Source organism: Canis lupus, chromosome 5 (genome assembly GCF_011100685.1).
Source record: "Canis lupus familiaris isolate Mischka breed German Shepherd chromosome 5, alternate assembly UU_Cfam_GSD_1.0, whole genome shotgun sequence".
In the NCBI taxonomy this organism is placed as follows: domain Eukaryota; kingdom Metazoa; phylum Chordata; class Mammalia; order Carnivora; family Canidae; genus Canis; species Canis lupus.
In genome coordinates this window covers 55,115,144-55,129,190 of record NC_049226.1, presented here as the reverse complement: position 1 = coordinate 55,129,190, position 14,047 = coordinate 55,115,144, and the positions used below count along the sequence as shown (strand labels likewise).

At 54.6% G+C, this 14,047-nt stretch overlaps 1 protein-coding gene and 1 long non-coding RNA gene across 7 annotated transcripts in view; both read right to left on the bottom strand.

The window, feature by feature from the left end:
• The window catches only part of SSBP3 (single stranded DNA binding protein 3), a 164,822-nt gene extending 159,241 nt beyond the window's left edge, over positions 1–5,581 (bottom strand). For 3 of the 6 annotated variants that reach the window (XM_038537451.1, XM_038537454.1, XM_038537457.1), the window contains exons 1-4: positions 5,425–5,581; positions 4,443–4,515; positions 4,139–4,200; positions 1,391–1,475 (exon numbers count right to left, since the gene is read on the bottom strand). In XM_038537451.1, the coding sequence (XP_038393379.1) occupies positions 1,391–1,475; positions 4,139–4,200; positions 4,443–4,515; positions 5,425–5,480 (276 nt within the window). In that variant the 5' untranslated portion in view covers positions 5,481–5,581. The remainder of the gene's footprint in view (positions 1–1,390; positions 1,476–4,138; positions 4,201–4,442; positions 4,516–5,424) is intronic. The other 3 variants (XM_038537453.1, XM_038537456.1, XM_038537459.1) reach the window with 1 other exon arrangement.
• A 4,145-nt stretch (positions 5,582–9,726) lies between these two features.
• On the bottom strand, positions 9,727–13,949 carry LOC102151517. Its single transcript, XR_005358910.1, has 4 exons — positions 13,788–13,949; positions 12,616–13,497; positions 10,713–11,947; positions 9,727–10,574 (listed from the first exon to the last, which is right to left on the bottom strand). It is a non-coding gene; the product is annotated as an uncharacterized LOC102151517 (long non-coding RNA).
• Positions 13,950–14,047: the final 98 nt, after the last annotated feature.

Sequence of the window (14,047 nt, the reverse complement as noted above, 5' to 3'; positions counted from 1 at the left end):
TCACAAGAGAACCAGTCACCTCACCTTTTACTACTAAAAGTTTACCAGACCATGAGTGCCATTTGCCAGCTTCTCTTTCTCAGCTCTGGAGAGGGCAGAAGGACTGGTCCATTTTCTGAGCATTCTGTTCCAAGGGCATTAACTTTTCAGTCATAACAAAATTTCATCCCATTAAATATTCTCAAAACCAATGCAACCTCCAGCTGAGTTTCTGACTCCTCCGTAGTGCTGGAGAAATTTTCACCATAAAAGCATTCGTGGTAATGGGATATGACCACTTGTAACACTCAACCAGATGGGTTCTAGTGTCCTAAGCCAGTCTCAACCTCTGCATGCAGGGGACACACATGGCCTGGCCAGGTAGGTGAGCTCTGACAATGTTCAAGAAACCAATTTCCATGCTCTAGAGCTTGAAGACCCATTCCCACCCACCTTATGAAAAAGCGCAAGACCAAATAAAGCACCTCTTTCTTATGTGCATGTGCTCGCTCGCATGCATGTACACACCCCATCTACAAGGCCATTGGGAAGCAAAGACTGGAAGGAGGCCGGGAAGAACTGCAGACACTTCCCCTTCCATTTCCCATCTCCCCCAGATCATGTTTCATCTGATCATAAATTCTGACTCCAACCCATGTTTGGAGTCTAATTTTTTTTTTTTTTTTTGAGGGGGACTGCCATGGGAGATGGATATGCAACAGACATCACTCTTATAAGCATTTCATAAATCTTAAGAAACTCATCCAGGTAGAGGACGAATGACAGGGTAGCAAGTGCTATGGTGTGATGAAATTAACTATCTTCACAAGAACGTTTTGAACACAAGATTATGGACCAGCCAAGTACCTCAAAGTATACGTGGTCTTAGTGGGCACAGCACGAGCCCTCCAACACACACAAACACACACACGCGCACACCCCAAAACAATTTGAAAGACTGCTCCCTGGAAAGTAAGGAAGGAGTCCATTTCACCAAACTCTCCCTCAACCACTCCTTCTGCTCCAAAACACAAGTTTCATGTTTGCTTTTTTTTGTGGTGGTGGTGGTGGTGGTGGTGGTGAATTTTTTAATTAAACCAACACCAAGGAGGCTCAGTCCCTTCCCAGCTAACTGTCCACTCCGACATCAACCTCACATGGCTGAGCCCTGAACGCCACCATTTAATCCTCCAGATAGGTATCTACACTCTTTGCATAATTACCACGTTATGAAACACCATTCACCAAGTTAGAACGGAGCAAGGGCAGCAGGGAGGTGAGCAGAACAAGAAGAAAGGCCAGGAGAAAACAAAGACCATTGCCAATTGGCTGTATATTTGCTTCTGGTACTAAAGAAGTTAGAGCTATCCAACCCTGTAATTATTGCCAGGATTAAAAATTTGTTACTCACGTAATCATGAAAGGCTTTTGCTTCACTCGAATGTTCACAAGTGTCTCGCCTTTCAGGAGCTGCACAGTAAAGGTCCCAAAATACACTGCAATCGAAAAATAAAATAAGATCGGGTTACTAATTATCACTTGTGTACCAACGACAAGAGCACAGTGTACAGTGCTAAAGGCACTAGGTCTCCCAAAGACTCGATCCCACATTTCCAGTCTTCCTTGGGCAAACTCAGGCTTGAAAACAAAATGGACCAACCTCTTCTGGCAAGCCCGACATCTGTAGTAAGAGTGTTAGTTCTCATGGATCAGGCACCTACTGAGTGCTGGCTGCCTCACACCCGTGACCCTGCTTGCAGTGACCATGGTGCTCTAAGGCAGGCGGCTATCCCCACTTTATGCAAGGGGCAGCTGAAGCTTGGGCAGAGTGGTACAACCTGTGCATGGGTGCCCAGATAGGATAGGCAGGAATCTGGATAAAAATCCCTGCCTGCTTCATCTGTGCTCCTTTTACCAAGCCCCCACCCCCCCACCCAAAATGGCTACATTTCATAAAAAGGTTAAACTGTCAAAGTCAGGACTATGATTCATACAGGGAGCAATCTGGGTGACTGGCAATAAAGGAAACCTACAGGTTCTTAATCTCAGAGCCCAGAGCCTACACCCCCCCACCTCTCCCTCCTCACCCCTACTCCCATCCAGGCCCTCCCCCAAGGAATTCTTATGCAAGAACCATCCCCCCCACCCACTCAAAGAATGCATATCAATTAGCCAAAGGAGAAGTTATAGACAACCAAGTATCTTGTCCTTTCTTGTTGAAATAGCCTTCCTCACAGAGGCACCTGTCCACCAATCCTGCAAGTGGGGGAAGGAGAGAGTAGATATCTCTGCTCTAGGAGAGCCTAGATATCTCTGCCTCATCCCCCTCCAAAATTTGGTGCAGTCACTCTAACACTTTGTATTACACAAGAACAGACGTACAAGCCATCTGTGAGCCAGTAACACCTTACACAAACATGGGGTAGTCACTGGTATTAATACAGGGTAGAAACCCTCACCAGGTCAGGAGCCTAAGGCCCAGGGCCGGAAACCCACTTGAAGGAAATGGGCACCAGAGCAGAAGTCTGACGCCTGGTCTAGTGCTCCTGTCCCCATCACAAACAAGCTAGTTCTGCGAGTCATCAGACAAGCCATCTCACTCAAGGTGTCTGAATTCCATGGCCTGATGGGCTCTGAATCAGTGCCACCCCTTCCTCCCACCTGGAGAGCCTCAGCTGTCATTTGCTCAGGGTGGCACAAAGTAACTTCTAACCAACAAGACAACAGACACAGCCACTCAGAGCCACCACTGCTCAAGTCCAGCACAACAGACTCCTCTCTTTCAGGGGGAGCTGAGACAATGCATGAGAAGACCTGGGGGGAGGGGGTGGGTTGATAGAACGGATAGAACAAGAAAATCGGGGGCTTCCAGCAGCTGCAGAGGGAGGCTAAAAAACATTCCTTTCTGCCCCTTGAAGCTGCACATATTTGATTAACTCCTCCGCACACTAAAGATTTCTAACGCTACCAACTCCCCAACCCCTTCTCAGGAACTTTTACTCCGAAGCCCAAGATTCCGCAAAAGCCCAAGATTCTGCAAAATACCATGACGGTCGGGCACACCCACCTCTGCAAACCACCCCCACAGAAAACCTATCCCCCGCTCCTACAGGTAGAATCCTGAGGCCACAACACCGCAGTTCTGAGGTTGGCAGAAGTAATTAAAAACTCATTTTCTCTGTGCGAGTTTGAACAGATACTTCATCCCCCCGCATTTCAAAGAGACTTGAACAGTAACGTGAACCGGTGGTCAGGTAAACGCTCTAAGATCCCAAGACTCGGCACTCTGATCCTTCCGAACTCCACCAAAATATCAAAGGCCATTCTGCTTTCTTGTCCCTTTCAAAAGGATGTCAAAGACTCCACCAATCGGTCCCGCAAAACATCCAGGTCTTACGCTCACAGCGACTCACTCCTGCTGACCCTCAGCCTCCCTCCTTACCTGCCACAAATAAGAGAGAGCCAGGAACTACCAACTACAAGCACTCCCTTCAGGTCAACAGCAAGCAGTTAAGGTTCTCAGTAAAATGAAACTTTGTGGTTTTAGGGATGCTTGGGGGGGAGGGGGCTGGGGAGGAGGGCCCACAGAGGAGAGGAAGATCCAGTCAGTCTGAATCAGTATCTAAAGGAAGTGGCAGCCCCTTCTTGCTTTTCCTCAGGGTGCCTGGGAAAGGCCCCAGCGGCTTTGCTCTCTCCAGGTTTGAGCTCACAGAAGAAAAAGGAAGGGACAGGCCAGTTGTAAAACAGACCTGGTATCCTATCCCCCCCACCCCACCCCCACTCCAACTCCCCCTAATTAAAGCAGCATGCAGAATTGACCAAAAAAAAAAAAAAAAAAAAAAATCCTTCCAGGTTTTCTCAAGCCCCTGCCTGGTGCCCCAGAGAGAGAGACAGAAAAGTAGAGGAGTTTCTTTGTAAACACTAAACACGGTTTAGTAGGTTTCTCAAGAGGAGGGCAAAGAGAAGGCAAAAACTTTAGGCACCAGCCTCCCGTCTTCTTTTGCTCCTTCACCAGCCCCGGTCAGAGCGCCCAGAGGTGCCCCGGTCTGTGCCAAGCCTGAGAGCTAAGACACGGGGGGTCTGCTCCAGGCCTCCTGTCTTTGTTCACCCGGGACCCAGGTCTCAGAACAAAACCAAACAAACTACCACAGAAACTTACCACCACCACGAGTGCAAAAACCCAGGCGGTTCTCCCAATGTGATGTTTTTTTCCCATCGAATCTGGAAAGCAGAGAGCAGACACCGCTTAGAGGGGCAGAGAGGACGGGCGGGCTGGGGGCTTGGGGGGGGGGGGGTATTAGCCAAAAGGCTGTGAGGACCAACTAACAATAAATGCCAAAAGGTGATAAAAATTCAAAATGGTGGCCACAGTGGCTGCTCCTGAAAACAAAGGCTCTAAGAATAGTGGGGAAGAGGGGGTGTCAAGAAATTGGATGATGGGGTGGGGGGGCAGTCGCACTCACCTCCGACAAGAAGGTCTGTGCAGATTTCTGTGCTCCTACGTGCAGTAAATATTCGTAGACGTATAAAGCTAACCTGGAAGGTGGGCAGGGGGCACAGAAAGGGGGAAGGCGTCAGGTCGCCCGGGGCGCTCGCCCTGGACCTCGCCAGCCGGCTCCTAGCCGCGTCCGCGCTGCCTGCCCCAGGGGCCCGGGCCGGGAGGGAGGGAGGGCGGCCGGCCTGTCGGCGCCCCGGGGCGGGGGTGCGCACCGGAGGACGCGCCGCCCCGAGCCGCGAGGGCTGCAGAGAGCGGCCCCCCAAACTTGAACTTCCAGCCGGCACCGGGGCCGAGCGCAGCCGGGTGCCTCCAGCTCGCGAGCCCGCCGACCCCGCCGACCCCGCCGGCTGCCACCGTGTGCCCCGGCCCGGGGAGCGTCCGCGGAGACCGGGTCCCGGACCGCGGGGCGCGGGGCGCGGGGCGCGCGCTGGAGGGGGCAGCACCGCGCCTGCCCTGCCCTGCCCTGCCCTGCCCTGCCCACCGCCCGCCTCCCCCGCCCCCTCGCGGCGACGGTCCCCCGAGCCCCGGGCCCAGCCGGCGCCGCCGTCCCTGCCCAGCGCGGCGCCCCGAGGCCGAGGGCGGGCACGGAGAGCGCTCCCGGCCGAACAAAGCCCCCGGCACGCACTCCTCACGCCGCGGGCGGACAAAAGGAGCCTTCGGGCTGCGGGAGCCGCGGAGCCACGCGCCCCCTCCCCTGCCCGCCCCGCCGGGCCAAGTGCGGGCTCGCGCGCCCGGGACCTCGCCCACCCCGGCGGCCCGACCCCCCCGGCGCCTCCAACAATGGGCGCCCTCCCACGCCGCCCGCGGACGGCGCCGGCCCCGGGGCGCAGCACCCCCGCCCGCCCGCCGCCCGCCGCCCGCCGCCCACCTGCCGCCCGCCCGCCGCCCGCCCGCCGCCCGCAGCCCCGCGACGGCGCGGCCGCCACTTGGAGGAGAACAGGGCTTACTTTTCCCGAGCCTGCCCGTCCGAGGGCACCGCCGAGCCTTTGCCTTTGGCAAACATGGTCTGCAGGGAAGAGGGCGCCGAGCCCCGCCGCCGCCGCCGCCGCCGCTCCCGAGCTGCCCCCTCGCTCCCGGCCCCCTCCCCGGCCTCGCTCGCTCGCCCGCTCGCGCTCTCCTCGCCGCGCTCCCCTCCCTCCCCCCCGGCGCCGGCTCCGCGCTCTTTCCAGCTGTCAAAGCGTCAGCCCCGGCCGCGGCCCCATCGCCCTGGAACTCCTCCCGCGCCGGCTCGGCCCGAGCTGCCGCCGCCGCCGCCGCCGCCGCCGCCGCCGCCGCCGCCGCTCGCCCGCCGCCCGCCGCCCGCCGGCTCGCTCGCCCGCCGCCCGCCCGCCCGGCTCCGCCTGCGCCGCCCTCCGCGCCTCCGGCACCGCTGCCGCCGCCGCTGCCGCTGGTCTACTTGGAGCGCAACCGAACGTGGCTGCCCGGGCGAGGAAGCGGGGCGGGCGGCGGCGGCCCGCGACGGACGGGCGCTCCGGCCAATCGGCGCGCGGGGGCGGGCCCGGCGGCCCGGGAGGGACGCCCCGGCAGCGCCCGGCCCAGGCAGTCCCCGCTGCGGCCGCCTCCGCCGAGCCGCGGCCCCTGCTGCTGCGGCCGCGCCGGGGGGCGCCGGGGGGCGCCGGGGGGCGCGGGGGGGCGCGGGGGCGGGGGCGGGGGCGCGCGCCTCCCCTCCCCGTAGGTGCCGAGGGGGAGGGGGAGGGGGCCGGGCCCGGCCGCGGCGGGGGCCGCCGGAGGGGGCGGGGGGCGCTGCGGCAGCGGCGGAGGGGAGGGGGCGCGGACCCCCCAGCGGAGCGCCGCCGGCTCCCTCCCGCCACGTCCCTCTCCCTTATCGGCCCCTCGCCTCCCCCCGCCCGGCCCGGCCCGGCCCGGCCCGGCCCTTATCTCCCCCGCCCCCCGCCCCCCGCGCCGGGTTCCGACCCCGACCCCCTCCCCACACTCCCGGCCGCTCCCCCGCCGCCCCGCCCCCGGCCCTCCCTCTTGCCCAGTGCGCCGCCCGAGCGCCCGGCCCGGGGCTCCACGCTGCGAGCTGGGCGGCTCGATCCGGCGCCGAGGCGCGCGGCGGCTCCTTTACTACATCATTAAAATACTTCGGAAAGCCCCAAAGTGGAGCCGCGCGAAGAAGGTCCTTGGCGTGCTTTGGGGAGCCTGGGGGAGGGGACGGGGGACTTGCGCTAAGACAAGGGAAGAGTGATAGCTCCCAAATTTCTCAGGTCGGCCGGCGCTGGCAACTTAGCCCGTCGGCCTCTCCACGGGAGACCGTGCCGCTGCGGGCGGGGTACGGGGGCGTCACCTGGGCGCCCTGCAACGTGGAATGCGCGCCACAGGAATCTGCAAACTTCAAATAAATGGAGCTAAATTGGGGAGGTGGGGGGGGATGAGAGTCAGACTTGGGGGGAGGGGAAGCTTCCATTGTCAGTGACCCAGGTGTACAATGGGAAATGGGGGGGGGGGTGGCAGAGTGACCCAGCTATTTGCCGCTGACTCCTCTCTGCCCACTCTGAGAACCCCGAGTACACACGATGAGTCCCTTATTAGACCAGGATCCGGCGAAATAGGGGAAGACTCCCCCATTTTCAGACTGCGTTTAGAGCGCGGTTCTCTTTAAATGTGATAAAACATTGTCGGCACTGTCTCTTTAAAAGAGTCAAGCAGAAAAAGCTGTGTAAGCGCTGATTGGCTGCCTGTTTGGATACATCTTTAGGGGAGCCTTGAAACTGTTAGCCTAGGTTGATTTTTTTTTTTTTTTAACTGCGCTGTTCCAATAAACAAGTAACGCCCCTCCCCCTAACATGCCTCGCACCAAACAATTAAAGGATAGGTCAGTGTCCTGGGGAAAACACGTTTCAAGTAGGAAAACTCAGAACTAAATTTCTACAAAATAAAGAATAATCTCCTACCATTAAAGTTTGCCTATTTTGATCTATTGGAAAGAGAAAAGGGGCTTTTGAAAGAAATGCCCCGCAGCAAACCGATCTGCATTGGTTCAGGAAGGAGACTCGGTGCATTTTTGGAATAATGTTCTACTCCGTGTAACAGTCTCCCTAAATTAGAATACAGCCAGGCCCTACGGATGCCAATGGACGCACTCTGTTCTCTGCTGGGACCTAGAGATCGCAGGGGAAGGTGACAGATAAAGGGAAATACTGAACCCCAGTCTATGGTTGTTCGTAGGCTAGCCCCTAGTTGAGAGGTTGTTTTGTGAATGAGAAGCATGGATGTTGGGAGGGAGTTGAAATACAACGATAGGGGAGAGAAGGAAATAATTACAGTTATTTTTTCCCCTAGGCGGTTTAATTTAATAGGGCTAACTTAAGGTGCCTTAGAGCCCACGCTAATTAAATTGGCCTGTTCATCCCCTTCCCCTGGACTTCTATTTTTGATGGGCTAGGAATGGCCAGGGATGGCTTGTCAACAGACTGACTCACAAGAAGCCTGACTCATCTTGGGTCTGCAAGGCCCACGAATTACGAGTATGGTGAGTATCCATCGGGTCCTGGCTAAAGGAAAACACTGCCCTTCTCTAGCTCTATGATGGCAGCATCTACCAAGTTGGCCATGCCCTATCAGCACCAGGACTGCGCCGCAAATCTATCTGTCTGGGCATCATTTTCCTCACCTGTCAAATGGGAAAGGAGGGTTAGAAGATCTTTAATCTCTCTTGAGAATTTGATGTTCTAGGATGCTGATTTTTCCCTTCTATAGTTTTCTTTCCCCACCCCCAACCCCCACCCTGGAATAAAAGACCTTCTTCCGGAGCATATGTAGCAGGAGAAGAGAAGTGGCATTCAGGGAACCTGTGCCAGGTACTCTGTCCTTGTGGTCTGCCCTTTGCTAGGCCTTGACACAGAAGGCTTGTGATGAAGCTAAAAGAGTCAGTGAGAGGACCCAGAGAGAAAAAACAGGGAGCCCCCCAGCCTGCTAGAAAGAAGGGAGTTGACAGGCACCTGAAAGCAGGACCACTCCGCAGCCCCAACCAGGTGTGCATACAATGATCCAAGATGCAGTCCTATCAGAAACCAGTCCAAACACCCAAGAACAGCCTTCAAAACCGCAACCCACCTTTCCCCCCACTGAACACCCCCCTCCCCAGCTCCACCTTCCCTAGACCACACATCTTTTGGCCTGCTATTTCTACCTGAATGCCTTCTAACTCAACATCCCCCTTTGACCATAGAAGGCTAACATCGCCTCCTACGCTGTGCATCTCTTCCAAAACCTCTTTGCTCTTCACTCCTGGAGCAAAACTCCTCTGTCCCCCTGCTTGGTCTCATTTTGCTTGAACCTCCATAGTGGTTCTCTGTTCATTCTGCCTATTGTTGTAGCCAGTTGTTTACTGTCTGTCTCCTCTACCAGACCAGGCAGGGAGAGGAACTAACTCTGAGTCATCGGTGTGTCTCCACCACCCGGCGCAGGTTCGATACTTGTGTGCATTATCAACATTCAGTGTGCATACCAGGGGCTAGGGAACCAGGAGAGGAAAAAATGGTCTCATGCTCAAAGTAGCTCTGGGCCCAAGCTGGAGATAAGAAAGGGATACTGCCAACAATGGGATTAGATAAGGCCCCTCTCCCAACCCCACCCACCTAAACCACAGCCACCTGGAACTACTATACTTTTGGTCCCCAGAATGTACCAGGTCATTGCACGTAGCCACCCCAGACTCCTTCATTCTTTCTTCCTCCCTTTCTCTGTCCCTCCCTATCTTCCTTCTCTTCTTTTAGTACACATCTATTGAGCATCTACTATGTACCAAGCACTGTTCCAGGTCTGGGTAATTCTTACCCAGAATTCTTACCCAAACAAAAATTCTTACTCCATAGAGCTTCCGCGGTTGGGAAATCCTCTGTCCAAAAGCCTCTTTCCGTGACAGACTCCTACTAATTCTAAGATCCAGGGGCACCTGGGTGGCTCAGTAGTTGAGCATCTACCTTTGGCTCAGGTGGTGATCCCGGGATCCCGGGACCCTGGGATCGAGTCCCACATCGGGCTCCCTGCAGGGAGCCTGCTTCTCCCTCTGCCTATGTCTCTGCCTCTCTGTGTGTGTCTCTCACGAATAAATAAATAAATAAATAAAATATTTACAAAAATAAAATTAAATTAAAATTAAATCCAGCCTGGGCAGGTAGCACCTCCTCTAGGAAGCCTTCAGAGGACGCCCTCTCTGAGCTCCCAGACTGGGCCAGGGGTCCCCTGGTGGCCCCTGGGCCTCCCCAAAAACCCAACAGATTGCAGATGCACACTGCATAGGCATGGACGTGTGCATCTCCCTCATGGGAACACGAGTTCCTCCTTAGGGAATGACCCCCACTTACCCATGGAATCCCAGTGCCCAGCAACTGTAGTAGAAGGAGACTCAAATAACTAGACGACCAGAATGAGGAGGAACAGGCAGATGAGGTTGGAGAGAAGGGATGGTTAACTTCAAGCTTAGGCTAGAATGGCCACTCCTTCACTCAGCGGCCAGAACCAGGAGGGCAGAAATCTTGGGCTCTGGGATCAGCTTGGCAGTGGCCAGGCCTCCAGAAGGTGGTGGTTAAAGGAAAAAGATGTGAGGCTTGTTGGTTGTGCTTGACAAGGATGCCAGAGGATCTCCTTACCTCTCCCTGGTTTAGAAGCTCTTTTTCAGAGTTCCTCACAGCTGCTGGGGGAATGGAGCTCCCCTCTGGTGATGATTGGAATGGTCACCAAGTGAGTGTGGTATAGCCCATCCCCCTCCTGCACCCAGCACAGTGGGTCCTGGAATTGAATGGAGGCACCTCTGGTCAAAGCCTCAGGCTGCTCTGCCAGGGAAGGGGGACCCAGCCCAGGCAGGTCAGCCCTGGTTTTAGGGAATCAGGAGACTCCAGGGACCTGGCTTTCACCCAGCTCAGGCCACTCTAGTGGGACGTCCCCTCTGTGAGCCTGTCTAGGAAAGAAGGCAGCCAAGATGTCCAGGACAGGCAGGAGGATGGAGCGCAGGAGCCCCCAGGGAAGTGCCGGCTGGGCTGTCGGTTGGTTGGTGCTGGCCAACCCAACACTTCTGAACGCCTCCGGACAGTGGAGATTCGCTGCTTTGAAGACTGTTTGGAGGCTCAACAGAGATAGTAATTGGAGAAACATTCTGTAAATTGAAAAAGATGATTAGTCCTGATGTTATTAGCTCAGCAGAGCCAGCAAAAGGAGAGGTGCTGAGGAAGAAGGAAGTGAATTTAAGTACACAATCAAATGTGTTTTGAAATGTCTTGTGATGGACACACACCTGTGCTGAGACACCTTGTCGTAGCAAAATGGTTTTAGGCATTTTCTTGAATGGGTTTTGTTCTTTCTAGAAAGCACCTACCAAGTGCTCAGCCCTCAGGAGCCAGGGATGCTGAAAAGTACAAAAAGATACAAGGCAAGGTCCTCCCAAGGGTAAGTGGGGAAGAGAAGCCAATGCTGTGGTCCTTCCAAGGCTCCTGTCGAGCTTCCTCCACCTCCTCTCCAGGGTGCCTGGGCAATGAGTTCCTTCCCATGCCACCCACCACGAAGCCTTCTGAAGTGTCCAGCACTGGGACACAGGTGCCTCTTGCATCCTCCATTGGCCTTGGGCCAGCACGTCTCTCTGAGCACTTGCCGGCTACATCCTTATGCTCACCATTCCCTCTGCCTAGAACACCTTCTCCCAGACAAGCCTCACTTGCTCCATCTGAACATGGCCAGAGCCCTCCCTAACAAACGTCTACAGGATGGCACCTGTCCCTTTCATCCTGTTCCGCTTCCCTCCATAGCAACCATCACCAACTAACGTGTTATATGTTTGTCTATTTTTCTTACCTTATTCCCTCATTAGAATTTAAGCTCTGCAGGAGTTTTATACCCACTTCTAGAACAGGTACTCAATAATAAAAAAAATGTTCAACATTGAATAAAATAATTTACTTAACAAAGATTTTCTGAGCGTCTGGTATGGGCTCTGCCTCCTGGTAGGTGCCGAGAATGCCGGGCAAACGAGACAGTCACAGTCTCCTTCTGTTCGGAGCTCACAGCCCAGCGAGCAAGATAAGGGTTAATTCAATAAGCACACAGATAAATATGTCATGACAAACTGTGCCAAGTAGAGGATGCTATAAGAGCAAATACCAGAGTCTGATCCCATGGAGGAGGAGTGGTGATCAAGGAGGGCTTCTCTGTGTCGGTGACATCTGAGTTCTGAAGGATATGGGAGAGTTAACTACACAAAGGAAGGATGCTCCAGGTGGGGCAGGGAAGTCTGCGGCAGGGAGGAGCCCATCACGTCAGGTGCAGTTAGTGAGAGCTAGTCCTTGTGACCGGAGCAGAATGCCCAGCTGTCCTGCAGGTGCCCTTACCACAGTGTCAGAGAAACCCCAGAGCAGGAAACAAGAGCTCCTTCACGCAGGCGCAGGCCGGGAGGCGCCGTCAGGTAACACTTCAAGAAGCCGGTCACTGCAACAAGTGACTGGAGTCACAAGTGGGCTGATGACTTTCACACTTGTCCTAATAGATGGTATAGCAGAAAAGGAAAGAAAAAAAGAAAATATCAAGCGTTGGAGGATGTGGAGAAAGGGGAACCCTCGTGCACTGTGGGTGGGAGCATATACTGGCGAGGCCACTGTGGGAAACAGTAGGGACATTCCTCAGAATATTAAACATAGAGTTGCGATCCAGCAATTCCACCCCTAGGAAGACACCCAAAATAATTGGAAGCAGGGACCCAAGCAGATATCTATACACCAACGATCATAGTGGCATTATTCACTGTAGCCAAAACGTGGGCTCAACCCGAGTGTCCATCGACAGAGGAATGGACAAACAGAATGTGATGTATCCATAGCATGGAATGTTTCCCTGGAAAAGGAAGGAGAAAAAAAAAAAAAGAAAAAGGAAGGAAATTCTGACACAGGCAACAACGTCGATGAGCCTTGAAGATGTGATGCCAAGTGAAATAAGCAGACACAGAAGGACAAATACCATGTGCGCCTACTCATACGACTACCTAGAGCAGTTAAATTCACAGAGACAGAAACTGGAATGGGCTGGGTCGGGCAGGGGGAACTTGAGTTGTTGGTTTAATGGGTACAGAGTTTTTGGTTTGGGAAAATGAAGCTCTGGAGATAGATGGTGCTGATGGCTACCCGACACTGAATATACTGAGCACCACTCACCTGTACAATTAAAACTGGTTAAAATGGTAAGGTTTTATGTTATGTATATTTTACCACAATAAAAAAACAGAAAGGAAAAAGACTGCAGTAAGAGTGATGGGGGAGGGTACAGAAGGGGTCCAATACAGGATGTCGTGGGACTTTGAAAGGGGCACCTAAAAAGGGGAGCATTTGAACTTGTCCAGTGGGGGGAGAGGTGGGACAGAGCAGGATGTGGTGGGAAGCATCCAGAAAGCAACTGGGACCAGGCCAGGTCTAAACTGAAGTTTGAATGGGACCTGGGGGGCACGTGTGGTATGTGATTCAGACAACAATGAGTGGCATTCATGAATTTATCCCACTGGACCATTCAGGGCCTTAGGTGTCCTGCTAGGAAGTTTGGCCTTTATCCTTGCAGGCAGGGGTTTCCACCAGGGATGACCTCCTTATGCTTTAGGAAGAGCACTGGGAGCATGGGAGAAGGGAGGAAGAGGGGAGCCCGGAGGGCATGGAGTGCTCAATAGTAGGTGTGGTGAGCGGTGCTGAGGCAGGTGAGATGGGGGGAAGCCGGTGGAAGAGGATTCCCCAGGCTCAGTTGCTAATAGCCCATGAAGGTGTGAAAGCTGACTCCCAGGCTGGAGGGGGGGCGGTGAGAGGGCTGCCAGGCCAGGGGGCCCAGGAAGGGAAGCAGGTCTGTGGATGGCAAGCATGAGGAGGTCTGTCGTGGACGTGTTGAGTTGGAAAAGCCCATTGGATGTCCAGATGGAGATATCCAGGGACAGGTAGACGGTAAGTCTGGAACTCTGGAACAAAGTCCACCCTGAAGACAGAGCCTGGGGAGTCATCAACATGTAGAATTCAGCTTCAGGCCCAGCAAGGCAGCTAAGGTGACCCAAGCATAGCCTGTGGGAAAGAAGAAAACATGCGGGCAGGATGCAAATGGTGGGAACCCCCCCACAGTCCCCCACCTCAGAGCATCAGAGGTCCAGATGCTCCTGAAACCCACTTCCCACTCTCTCCCAATTTCCTTCCTCCCCCTCTGACTGCTCTTCCTGTTATCCTATAAAGGATTCTTATTTCCCAGCCTCCTCTTAAAATTATATTAGGCAAGCTATTGCTGATACAATGTTACATAACAAACAGCCCCAAAAATCTCAGTGGCTTATTATAAAGGCCATTTATTTCTCACTCACAGGTCTGCAGTCAGTCTGGCGGCGCTGCTTCAGAGTGCAGCTTGAGGCTGCTCTTGGGTCCCCCTTGCTGGGGCCCAGGCCGAAGGGCAGAGGCTGCCTGGTGTGCTTTTTCAGAGTGGGTGAGAGGAGCACCAGATGCCAAGCCAATCCATGCAAGCACCCGCCGCTCCCAAGTCACATGGCCAACCCAGCATCAGCGGGGCAGGGAGAGGTATGCCTCCCACAGAAAGGGAGGTGGAGATTTGCTACACAAGCTACCG